At 37.5% G+C, this 13255-nt stretch overlaps 1 protein-coding gene across 1 annotated transcript in view; it reads left to right on the top strand.

The window, feature by feature from the left end:
- Positions 1–13255, top strand: part of CFTR (CF transmembrane conductance regulator) — an 85217-nt gene that overhangs the window by 40518 nt on the left and 31444 nt on the right. The window contains exons 12-17 of the mRNA XM_031615378.2: positions 1526–1620; positions 4198–4284; positions 5117–5849; positions 7225–7353; positions 10648–10685; positions 12124–12377. Of these exons, the coding sequence (XP_031471238.2) occupies positions 1526–1620; positions 4198–4284; positions 5117–5849; positions 7225–7353; positions 10648–10685; positions 12124–12377 (1336 nt within the window). The remainder of the gene's footprint in view (positions 1–1525; positions 1621–4197; positions 4285–5116; positions 5850–7224; positions 7354–10647; positions 10686–12123; positions 12378–13255) is intronic.

The raw sequence follows: 13255 nt of genomic DNA, 5'->3' as shown, positions 1-13255 counted from the left end.
TGCTTCAAATTTGTCTTCTAGTGTTTTACCTGTGGAAAGGAAAGCCCTCCTTTGCCTGACTCATGGTTGTGACTCTAATGCGGGATGTTCCTCAACAGGAAGCGCTGGAAGAGCACAGCTTTTTCCAGCAGCAGTGGTAGGCCATCTGGGTTCATGCCCCTAGTATGAATGGAGTGGCCATGTGCAGGTGAATGAATGGTTCTGAGTGCCTTGAATTGCTGCAGTTGTGTGGGAGCAGCTGTGCAGCAGTGCTGTGCTGCTAGGTGGGCAGTGCTGGTGCAGGGAGCATCTGGCTTGTCTTGGGGCTTCCAGCTGCGTGCTGGGAAGGCTGCCTTGCAGCCCTACATGCTGGAAGCCCAGTCTGCCCAGGGCACTGCCAGCAAGTGGTTGGGAACCTGAGGTGGTCCAGCCTGTGTCTCTGAGCAAAATTCCCTGACAGAGGGGACATTGTGGAGGTGCATCAGGACAGGGTCAGTTGGATATCAGGAAAAGGTTCTTTACCAGAAAGTGGTCAGACACTGGAACAGGTTGCCCAGGGCAGTGGTCATGGTCACAAGTTGCTGGAGCTCTAGATCATTTAGACAACACTTTCAGACATAGGGTCTGATTTTTGGGTGGTCCTGTGTGGAGGTAGGAGTTGTACTTGAGGTTCCTTGTGGGTCTCTTTTAACTCAGCAGATTCTATAATTCTATGTTCTGTGACTCACAGTGGCGTCAGTGTTACTGAAATAGCTTAAGGACATAGGCTGGATAAGGCCTACAGGACAAGTTAATATTTTTTATGAGGGCAACCGTAAACTTAGATAAGCTAGACAGTGTTCAGGCATATGAGCACTTCTCCACATCTATGCTTCCATGAAGTATTGTGGTTTGCAGGGATCTGTGCTAAATGCAACTACTCAAAAGTCTCCTGTCCACCTCTACCAGTGAGGCACAGGGATCTCTACTGGTGCCCCTTTCTGTCTTACATATGAACAAAATGGTATTCTCTGTTTTTTTCACTGGCAAAACATTCATTTCTAGCACAGTCATAAGTAAGTTACATCCCAAGTGGTGGAACTTGGTTCCTACACTATTTGCAAGCCTGCATTCCTGTCAGTCTCTGCTGGGAATTTTATCCAAGCCTTCTCTGAGGTCTGAAGAATTCAGATCTAGACTTTGATTTTTGCTTTTCCACCCGTGGTAGCAAGAGCATTTATCATTGTTAGAGGAAACTCTAACAACATCTTGAATAGATTTTATATGAAAGTATATTCTTTGCTTTTATAGCAATCCAGCAATTCAAATATTTGTTCTCGAGATCTTACAGCTTGAGATTGTTCTCTGAGGTAGAATGATGCTTTGTTTAATCACCATTTCTGATTACGTGAACAGGTGAAGAAATCGTGTTGGGGACTTTTTTATTTTTTTACAACTTCTGTCTAACCTCTCTGTGCAGTATTGCATACTGTGCATTTGGTCTGTAGCTTGAGATCCTTGAATATGGAAAATACATGTCAGATTCTTAAAAAAAATTTGTCAACAGGACATTTTGAAGTTCCCAGATAAAGATTATACAGTGTTGGGGGAAGGTGGAATCATTCTGAGTGGAGGCCAGCGAGCACGAATCTCACTAGCAAGGTGAGCATTTTGCTATTTATTTCTATGTTTTACATACAGGGGAAATATTATGATTGAGCACATAAATACATGTGGGCTAAGACCAAATAGGTAACTATACCCCAGGCAAGAGCTTCATTTTACTATCAGAAATCTGAGATTTGCTCTGCAATTTCGTTTGTGATACATCTGTACATCTATTCATTGAATTTTAAAAATTTGTGCCAGGTGCATGCTACGGCTTAGCTGAAGATGAGTGTTCTCCTCCTGATGCAAGATGCCACTGGGAGATTCAGAACTTCATGTGTAGTTCTCTGAATATCAAAGAAACATTTGTGATATACGTACACAGATAAAGTAGCATGCCAGGATCTTTGCCTGCTGTGAAACTTACACAAAGCAGTCTGTATACTGACTAATGACATACTCTCTGCCTATAGATAACAAAAATGAAAAAAATCCTGCCGTGTTTCAGTAAGTGTTGTTACTAGTTTAGGAATTTTTGTGTCATACAAAAAATAAGTGGAAAGCAATGGTTAGCTTTTAGGCCAACGGGTAATGGCCTAGCCCTGTCTCTTGGACTTTTCAAAGTTAGGAGATAATTTTGAAGAACAGCATGTTTTTCATGTAAGTTAGCTGTATGTTTCAGCTGAATTGCTTAGCTATCATCAGAAATCCAGGAATGATAGCTGTAATGTGTAAATGGTCCTGTTGGTTTCTGTGCTGAGTGGCTCAAAAATGCTTGGTAGATGTAAAATCTTATTATAGTGATCCACAGTGGCATCCCATGAAAGATCTGCATGCCTGTTTGAGGCTAAAAGATAGATTCATTACACTAGGGAGACTTTCAGTGAGGATATTTATAGTGCATTTGTAAGAGAGGAAAAGGGATATGGCTGTTTCTGTTTCATATAGAAAGACAAGTGAGAAGTGGGCAAAGTTTCCAGAGAACACCAAAGAAAAGGGAAAAAAGAACCCTAACCAAAACCCACTTACATTTTCATACAAACTTCACACGAAATATTTCTCAGATTCACTGAGTAATCATGTCTGTTGTTTTTCAGATGATCACAGCTCATTTACTGGAGTGTCATATAATGGAATTTATGTTTTTATTGCCAGCTGTATAATAATTATTTTATAAACAGTTACATGTTCAAAGGCAACAGTTTATCTGCTTTAAATTTTGATCGTGCTCTAATCTAAACTCAACATACTCAACTCAACAAGGTGTGCAGGTCCTTGGGTTGCAGATGAAGGTTTGTGGAAGCCAGAGAAGAAAATGTAGGATTATAGCCCTGAGTCGTACCCTCCTTCACTGCAGATAACCTGGACATTATTTGCTTGGACTGGCTGCATGCATCTATCTGGTGTACTTCTTGCAGTCATTTAAATCAGAATCCCTTCTATAAGTGCCATCAGTGATTCTTCATGAGAAGCAGATGCAGCTTGCCTGAGTTCTGCTTTCTAACAGTGCTGCCAGTGCTGCAGTTGTGACAGGGCAAACAAAAAGCCCCTGGAAGGAAACACACTGTGCTCACTGGCTCAGCACTTTGAAGTCAGTCATATACAGCTAATAAGTCCACCATACAAATTACAGCCATAGTCTGAATGCAACTGTTATTCCATCAAACAAACTGCAGATGTTTTACTGATGAAAATGCCAAGAACAGCATGAGCTTTTTGTTATTATGCAGCCATTTCATCATAACGTATGGCCATTTAAATCAATTGTGACAGAGATTTTTTGATAAAGCTGCTTGGTTTATAAACATAATATACTATTACTGAGGGTTATTTATCCTGGTGGTTAAATATTTTCACATTGTTTAACATAATTGTTTTAAAACACGATTAAAAAGTACTTTAAAAAGTAATGAAATGAAGTTGTCCAAATTTTCTTTACTAATTATACCCTGATTCATATCACATCATGATTTTCATACTGATAGAGGAAGGCAAGGGGTCTTTTTGAACTTCTGTTGAAACTGATCTACAAAACCCCTCTTAACCACAAGTTGAAGTATCACTGACCCATGTCCAGACATATGTAGCTTAAGAGCCTAATGCCACAAATAATTTTTCACATCCTGATCTCAAAATATTGTACAGTCCTGTTTAAGGTAATACTTGCAAGCTCATAGCTTGCTAACATGCTTGTCCTGGCTCACCATTTATCTCAAATTACTTTTAAAACTAAGACCTTGCGCCAAAGTCTTTTTGGGCACTTATTTACATACATGTAATATTTCCTCAGGCATCAGAAGACATTCCAGGGGATTCTAAATTCCAATTAAAATGTTCATTGCACACCCAGAGGGACTGTCAAATTTGGGCTTTAAAAACATCTGTGGAAAAGCCTCTGTAAAAAGCAGCTCTATTTCTTCCTTTGTACAGAAATTAGTGAGAGATTTATTTAGTACTTAACGTAGTCTGCAGCAAGGAAAGCCCTAACTGAGTAATGTTGAACTCCAACTCCATATTTATACTGTAGAAATGTTTTTGAGTTAGAAATGTAAAGGCAGTCATTTTAAATGATATTTATGTGAATTTGTAAGAGTTGTGAAAATTAATTTCATTTCTGTTTTCTCTACTCAGAGCAGTGTACAAAGATGCTGATTTGTATCTCATGGATTCTCCTTTTGGATATTTAGACATTTTTACAGAAAAAGAAATATTTGAGAGGTACTGTATGTTTTGAAATGCTGTACTTAAGAATTTCATCAAATGACTTAATGTAAAACCAATAACAGAAATCTCCCTCTAATTTTTATAGAATTTAAGAACAGTACAAAAATATAGAAGTGATTAAAATAATACTTTTGGGGAATGTTATTTTATAGAATTTTTGTGAGTAAGCATTTTGTGTTAGCATTAGGATGGGATATTGTGTATAGCAGGCCTGGGCCATACTGAACCTGCTGTAATCTATTAATCCCAGGGTGTAACACTTCATATGTGGTGCATCTGTCTACCAAAAGGGCTCTCAGTTTACAGTTTGTATCTACTATGTCAGTACACATTTTGACAATTTTTTTTTTTTAGAAAGAAATTTTAATTGCTGAAAGAGTGGTCATCTGAAAGTGCCCACTGAACAAGAGATTGACAGAATGTTGGCCAAACATATAGACTGCTGACTTGTCCTGTTAGAGTAGCTCAAAACACTGGGGACACACACTGCCGTCCATGAAATTTGCAGTTACCAAATTTGAAGCTTTGAAACTGAGCTAATACATCTAAGTAACTCTAAAATGAGAAGAAATATTTCGTTTTCATGTTGAACTGTACTTTTGTGGATTGATCTGAAAATGATTTATTTTTCCCCCTCCTTTGGCTTCTACTCTAAAAATGCTCATCCTTCACACATTCCAGCTTTACCACTTCCTTGTAGTTTGAGGGAGCACCCAAGACTGTGCATACTTGGAGGGAGGCAGGTATGGATTGAAAATGGAGGAGATAAAAGCAATGTCTAATTATGAAAATAAAAAATCTAATTTTTAACTTTCATTTTTTATAGTTGTGTGTGCAAGTTGATGGCCAATAAAACTAGGATCTTAGTTACTTCAAAACTGGAACATTTGAAGATTGCTGACAAAATATTAATCCTACATGAGGGGAGCTGCTATTTCTATGGAACATTTTCTGAACTTCAGGGTCAAAGGCCAGACTTCAGCTCAGAGCTGATGGGATTCGATTCTTTTGATCAATTCAGTGCAGAGAGAAGAAATTCAATTATAACTGAGACTCTGCGTCGATTTTCCTTTGAAGGAGAAAGTGTGGGATCACGAAATGAAATAAAGAAGCAATCTTTTAAACAAACATCAGATTTTAATGACAAAAGGAAGAACTCCATAATTATTAACCCACTTAATGCAGGCAGGAAGTTATCGATAATGCAGAAGAATGGGACACAGGTCAACGGACTGGAAGATGGCCACGTTGACTCACCAGAAAGGAGGATCTCACTGGTACCTGACCTGGAACAGGGAGATGTGGGTCTACCTCGAAGTAACATGTTAAACTCTGACCATATGCTGCAATCTCGGAGGAGGCAGTCTGTGTTAAGTCTGATGACAGGCACCTCTGTGAACCAAGGCCCACACGTCTCCAAAAAGGGAAGTACAACATTTCGGAAAATGTCCATGGTGCCTCAGACAAACCTGTCTTCTGAGATAGATATCTACACTAGGCGCTTGTCTCGAGACAGCATCTTGGACATAACTGATGAAATTAATGAAGAGGATTTGAAGGTGCGTGTTGATTTACTTGATCTTTTTTTGATATGGTGATAATTTGAGCAATATACTCCTATGCCCATTTCTACCTGACTCTATACTCTACAATATTTCCCGTGGAATGTCTTTTCTTCAGTATCTATGAATAGTTTTTAAAACTCAAATACTATCTTGAAATTCTTAAAAATATATCTTGTTGTCAAACTGCCCAGCTCATATTCTGGTACAAATAATGAACAGACGAGTAAGCTGTTTTGCTGTGTTTTTATGGGTGTGCTGGAAATCATGCAATTAAGGTTGAGTTTTATGCCAACAACTGGAGCAAAATTCCTTTCTTTTTCTTATAATTAACAATATTACGTGATGAAATACTTTTCTTTCCAAGGTTTCCCTCCTCCTCCTCCCCCATTTTTTTTTTAATTGTTTTTGATAGAATAGAAAAATTTTCTACAGAAGTTTACTTTGTGGAAAAAAGTCTAGAAGAAACGTTGACACTCATAATTTGCTGAAGCACTGTCCATTTTTTCTTTTGCTTTATTGTTTTGAGCAGAATAAAAATCCCTTTAAAAAATCTATGATTTCACTTTAACAGCATAGTAGTAGCCTACATTTCAATATATACTGAAAGAAAATTGCTGTTGATTAACTATTACCTGACTTTTAGAAGTGCTGGAAAAATCTTTGTTGTTTCTTTCAGTGTTTTCTGAACATTCCAAATTATCCCTAAGCTGTGATATTGGAGTGAAGATAATTTGATCACCCAGTATCTTCCTCACCAACCATTATCAGGCAATTTGAATAATCGAATCATAGAATGATTTGGGTTGGAAAACTTAAAGATCATCTAGTTCATGTAGCTGGACCTTAAAGATCACTTAGTTCCAACCTCCATCCATGGATGCAGGCTTCCCCCACTTTCCACTAGACCAGGTTGCACAGGGCCCCATCCAACTTAGCCTTGAACACCTCCAGGGATAGGGCATCCACAGCTTCTCTGGGCAACCCATGCCAGAGCCTCACCACTCTCACAGTGAAGAATTTCTTCCTAATGTGTAATCTAAATAATTCCTCTCTTAGTTTAAAGCTGCTCTCCCTTGTCCTATCACTACATTCCATGATAACGAGTCCCACCCCATCTTGCCTGTAGTCCCCCGTTAGATACTGGAATGCCACTGTGAGGTCCCTCTGGAGCCTTCTCTTCCTTGGGCTAAACAACCCCAACTCTCTCAGCCTGTAGCATGAATGCTACAGTTCAATTATTTGGAGACAGCAGAAAGAATGACAGCTTTCATGCGAGTTAGCAGAATGAATGACAGCATTCGTGTGTCAGAAATTTTCGCAAATAGGTACTATTGTCATTGTAACTATGGTCTTATCAATTCTCTGTCAGGAATGCTTTACTGATGATGCTGAAAGCATGGGTACTGTTACCACGTGGAATACTTATTTCAGATACATTACCATCCACAAAAGCTTGATTTTTGTACTAATTTTATGTGTGACTATCTTCTTACTTGAGGTAAGAAAATCTGTTCCCAGTGTCATTTTCCCGCAAACAATGTTTCTTCAAATTATGTAGCTTGTGATAGAAGTATAAAAGGATAAAGGATCAAGACATTAGTCAATGCATGTATTGACCAGCGGCAATTGCTGTTAAAATGATATTTTTTTAAATATAATTTATCTACCTTTTAGTTGAACATTGCTCATTGAAGGTGATGATCAGTACATGGCAAAAGAATACCCACCAACTCAGATTATCTCTGTTATTTCTGTCATATAAATTGTTGTCCTGAGCTTGTCTCTTGTTCACAGGTGAATGAATTCCCATTTTCTGTGAAAAGATATCTTTACAGAGCCTTGTGAATTTAACAAGTACACACATATCAATCCTGGAGAGTTGCTTTTAAAAATGTGTGATTAGTTTTTCTCTCAGTGAAAGAAGAAAGGGTAATAATGCAGAAAGCTGAAATGCCTTTGATGGCATTTAAAGACAGGTGGGATTTTCCTGCAGTGTGCAGACAAGACTTTTTTCCAAGTACAGTGGAAAACACTTCAGAACATGTGCTGAAGAACTTCTGCCTGATCACAAGCCTGATCATGCAAATCTGATTATTTTACCTATTGTGGATGTTTTCTGCTTTTTGTCTTTTCTCAGCTTAGGAAAGGCTTTTAACGTATCTACATAAACTTCTAGTATCCTCTTTTACAATTAATATCCTAAATCGAGAGTTTTTTCTAAGTCAAGAAACAGATTTCAGAGAAAAGGCTGTGATTAATGGGGACTGTATTGATATGCCAACTTATAAAATATAGCACCATTTTCCTTTGACATTTTTCAGCACAGGAAGAAAAAAAGAAGAACCCACTAGGTATATAGGATTGCTTTTTGGCTGATTGTGCCAGTGAAGGATTTTTAACAATTCTAAGTTGACATTTGACCTTCTTTTAGTATCATCAAGCCTGGAGAAGGGCATCAGTGATAATAGGCTGAATTTACAGTAATGTTGCATTCTGGATGACTAAATTAGTTCTTCTGGAACCAATGACTTTGTGTCTGGAGCTTGGGTCTTGTTTGAGATCCCACATTTTTAAACCGCTTCCAATAACAAGATTGAGCATTTTAATGTGTAGCTGTTCTTATTATGTAAGTTCTATTTTCATGGTGTGGAAAATGGCATTATAAACATACAACAGCAAAGTTAAATGTGAAAAGGAAATTTTAACTTTGGGGTGTATGCCTCTATATTCAGCGTATATTTCTAATACTGATTACAAGTTTTTGCTTTTTGAATTAGACTAAAAACTTTTTAAATAATTCAAAAGCCTCATCTTCTAACTGAGAACAAATCTGATGACAATGAATACCTATCCATCAGAGTTAAACTCCCCAGTGTAACTATTGCTTAAATAAAATCCTATTGATAAATTAATGGGCTGGGAGATATTCAGATATAGCACAAACTATGTAGCCTCTATTAAACCTCTGTGTATGAGATGAAATACTGTGCAAGTTGAGTACGTGGCCTGCAGTTGCCCTTCTGGCCACAGGTGGTGAAGAAAGTGTAATGCTAAACACTGAAATGTTGAACTGAGAGAGTAGTGACAAGTAAATCGAAAGTGGAATTTTAACAGCCTTCAGAACTGGATGGGACTATTGTGAAAATGCTAGATATGCTATTTTAGATTTAGAATGGATTACTTTATATTACAGATCCCAAGGTGGGTTCGCAGAGAACACCATAAATAGGCCATCAGTTATACTTTCTTTCTAGACTTGTGTAGTTGTGTGTGTGTAGCTCATTTGGGTGGCTCAAAGCGAATTTCCTAAATGTAGGACTTGGAGACCAGAGTTAGTGAACTAGAGGAAGAGCAATTAAGCATGGAAACATTTAGAAAAGTTTTGTTTTCTCTTGCAATACCATCTATCACTGTCTTCCCACCAGTATTCTGTAACATTTTGTTGCCATGTGACTGATGGCAGCAGAGGGGCAATCTGACAAAAAATGCTGTCTGACATGGAAGTGCGTATGAGGCAGAGCTGTGTCATTGAATTCCTCCATGCAGAAACATGGCACCCACTGACAATCACTGACTCCTGCTGAATGCTTATGTGGGTCAAACAGTGGATGTTACCACAGTGAGATGGTGGGTGATGCATTTCAGCAGCAGTGATGGCAACAAAGACAGGCCACATTCTGGATGACCATGCAGATTTTTATGAGCTCTTGTTCATTGCTGGTGAAAAGGCATAGCTAGTGGAGGTGACTATATTGAAAAGTTGTGCTTTGTAGCTGAAAATTTGCTCTATCAAATGGTATCATTCTGCTCTTTGTATTTATTGTAGTTGCTGTGGAAATAAATAGGAGGCATTATTTTCAGAGTGGCCTATGTACATTTAGATAGACAAGTAGAAAAAGAGACAGGTTGAAATTGAGTGGCCTACATGAAGTTCTCCACTGGCTCAGAGAACAGACAACAAGATTTGTTATTGGGCACAATAAATTGAGTTGAATTCCATGTCTTAAAATATGCTAAAATAGATTATGTGGAGAAGTATGTAAAACTAGCAGCCAAACAAGATCAGACAAATAGATATATCAAAGGTCGGTGTCACCTGGAAAGAACAGTAATGCAAGAGTAAAAATGTTAAAGGTTTCGAATTATTGCCTTTGAAGATATTGGGAAAGAGACCTGTTTTCTTTTTCTTTTCTTTTCTTCTTTTTCTTTTTCTTTTTCCTTTTCCTTTTTCTTCTTCTTCTTCTTCTTCTTTTTCTTTTTCTTTTTCCTTTTTCTTCTTCTTCTTCTTCTTCTTTTTCTTGTCTTCTTCTTCTTCTTCTTCTTCTTTTTCTTCTCTTTTTCTTTTTCTTCTTCTTCTTTTTCTTCTTCTTCTTTTTCTTTTCTTTTCTTCTTCTTCTACTTCTTTTTCTTTTTTCTTTTCTTTTTTTTTTTTTTTTAAGAGCCATCATGAAATGTTAGCTTTTAAAACTTAAAATATGTTAAAGCATGCACTGAATATTCTTGTCATTCAGAGTGCATTAACAAGCCCTTGTTAATAGTATGGTAAAAAATAATAAAAGAATATTAAAGAACTTGAGTGCCTGATTGTAATAAAAATCTAAATGTAGCTTTGCTAGTGGGATGCACTAAATGGTTTCTGTGGAAGGAGAAGCTGATCTGACAAGGTTTTGCTTCAAGGAAGTTTGATTTCCATGCATTAACAATGCTCTCTCTCCAAACAATTATATATAAAAAAAAAATTAAATGAGAAGATGAGACAAGACAAAAAATTAACTGTTTTCTCTGGTCACAGGTGGCTGCTTCTCTTGTTCTGTTATTATTTCTTCAAAAGTAAGTAGTTCTGATTATTTATTGAAGGACTGAAGAATAGTTTACATTGATTTTTGTTATACATAATTAATAAATTCTGCCAGAAGTCCATATGGATAGGCTCTAGCTTAAATTCAATAAAATGATTCATAGATGGAGGTGGTACCTTACACTGGTCCTTCTCTAAGTGCTAACATTTGTATGGTTTGTGTCTTGTTAATGAATGCATAGCATTCAAGACATTTCCTCAGTCAGCTCACTCTAAAGACGTGTGGACTTATTTCTGAATATGTTGTGGTTCACTGTTGTCTTTCAGTGACGCAGGATGAGACATTTGCTTAGGAACATTTGAAGGGAACAATTTCTATAAAAATCTGTATAATATCCTCTGCTCACCTAGGAACCTTCCAAGAAGTTGCAGGGTCCAGCAGATGAGGGTTAAAGCATGCTGAGCAGCAGTATGGCTTTTCCTGTGTTATTGCTTTTGATTCTTATTTTAGTCCTGTAGAACTAAATCTGTATGTTCGAGCATAGGAAATATGGTAATTAATGCATGATTTGGGGTGGAATTTTGGTATCCTCTTAGCCTAGGTCACTAAGGTTTTGGATTAAATTTTATCTTTGTAACACTTCACTGCACAACAACAACATATTTTAGAAATTACTACAGCTGCTTATAGATGAGAGCATCTCCAAAGATATGTGAAGAAAAGAATACGGCATATATTGCCTTGGTCCCTGAACACACACAGACTAACTTTGTCTTACCTGCACTTGAGGTACATCATGATATACATGATGGAGTGGGTCCAGAGGAGGGCCACAAAGATGATCAGAGGGCTGGAGCACCTCTCCTATGAAGAAAGGTTGAGGGAGTTGGGACTGTTCAGCCTGGAGAAGAGAAGGCTTTGGGAAGACCTCACTGCGATCTTCCCATACTTGAAAGGAGCATATAAACAGGAGTGAGACTGACTTTCAGTGCGGATAGATAATGACAGGTCAAGGGGGAATGGCTTTAAAAGAAAGAGGGGAGGTTTAGGTTAGAAAGAAACTCTTCATTCAGAGGGTGGTGAGGCACTGGAACAGGCTGCCCACAAAATCTGTAGATGCCCCATCCCTGGAGGCGTTCAAGGACAGGATTGATGAGTTTCTGGACAGTCTGATCTAGTGGCTGCCAGCCCTGCTCATGGCAGGGTGCTTGGAAGTAGATGATCTTTGAGGTCCTTTCCAACTCAAGCCATTATATGATTCTGTGATTTTATTTCATAGGATAGGATACTTCATATAGGATAGGATATTTCATAGGATAATAATAATAAATATCAATTAAACTATAGTAACTAATCATTAACTTAGTTTTAAAATAAATGAACATTGCAGTATTATTTATTTAGTAGAGAAATTAATAAGAAACTTGCAATTTCTGATAATGCTTTTATTTTTTGTTTATATCACACAGTAGAGCTGCAAAAATAAATGAGACACAACCAGAAAATGCTACCAGTGACAACCCTCCAGTGATCATCACCGACACCAGCTCCTACTACATGATTTATATTTATGTGGGAATTGCAGATACCCTGCTCGCCATGGGAATTTTCAGAGGCTTGCCCCTTGTGCATACACTGATAACAGTATCTAAGACTCTTCATCAGAAGATGGTGCATGCAGTTCTTTATGCACCTATGTCAACATTCAACTCTTTGAAAGCAGGTAACTTGGATGGAGACTGATTGACTCATGTATAGGTTTTATTTTAATTAAACAGATACTGCTGCTTTCCATTTAAATTGTCAATCAAGCTGAATGATAAAAGTTTGCTACGTAAAGTGATTTGTGAATCTTCTAATGGTTGCACTTACTTTAAGTATGACATATTTCAGTTGTCAGTTCTGATTCTGAAATAACACCTTTTAAATTGGCATAGAATGAGAAAATTCATTGTTAGAAGTTTGAGGCAATAAAACCAGAAGAGTCTAATGAATAGCCTTTGTCTAAAACTGTAATAGAAAAGATATAGTCTAAAGATATGTGGTGAGTGACAAGGAATCAGATATGGATGATAAATAGTGCTTTATTTCATGAGCAGTCCTACTAAAATGGCATAAAACATCAGTTGGTGTGAACAATGGTATTCATATTCAAATTTGGCTCAGAAGTTGATACAGAGTTCATTACATAACTGGTGCAACAAGTTCTGTTTGCTGCTGAACATGAAATTTCTTTCCCATGCCCTACTTAACTGGTACATGCTGGAGTACAGGAAGCATTGGTAAATGACGGTGGAATATAGGATCTTCCTTCATTTTCCCATTATATTCTTAGTTCTGTTGTTATTTTGTGGTTAACACAGTATTTCTACTCAGAAGCTAAGAAACTGGTATACAAACTAATAAAAACACTGACATACAAATTATCCGTGTATCAGCAAAGCCTGATGCATAAAGGGCACAGACTTTATGGCAAGTGTCTGGGTTTCTGTCCTGTTTTAGTTTGTTTTAACTACATTTTTTTGTCTGAGATTCCAAGATGTGAATCAGAAATTGTAGAATCATATTTGTTCATGATGTAGATCCATTACGCTGTAAAGG

The sequence above is a fragment of the Phasianus colchicus genome, chromosome 1, assembly GCF_987193195.1.
Source record: "Phasianus colchicus chromosome 1, bPhaCol1.hap1.1, whole genome shotgun sequence".
NCBI classification, from domain to species: domain Eukaryota; kingdom Metazoa; phylum Chordata; class Aves; order Galliformes; family Phasianidae; genus Phasianus; species Phasianus colchicus.
Note: the sequence above shows the minus strand (reverse complement) of the source record. Positions and strands in the feature narration are given on the sequence as shown.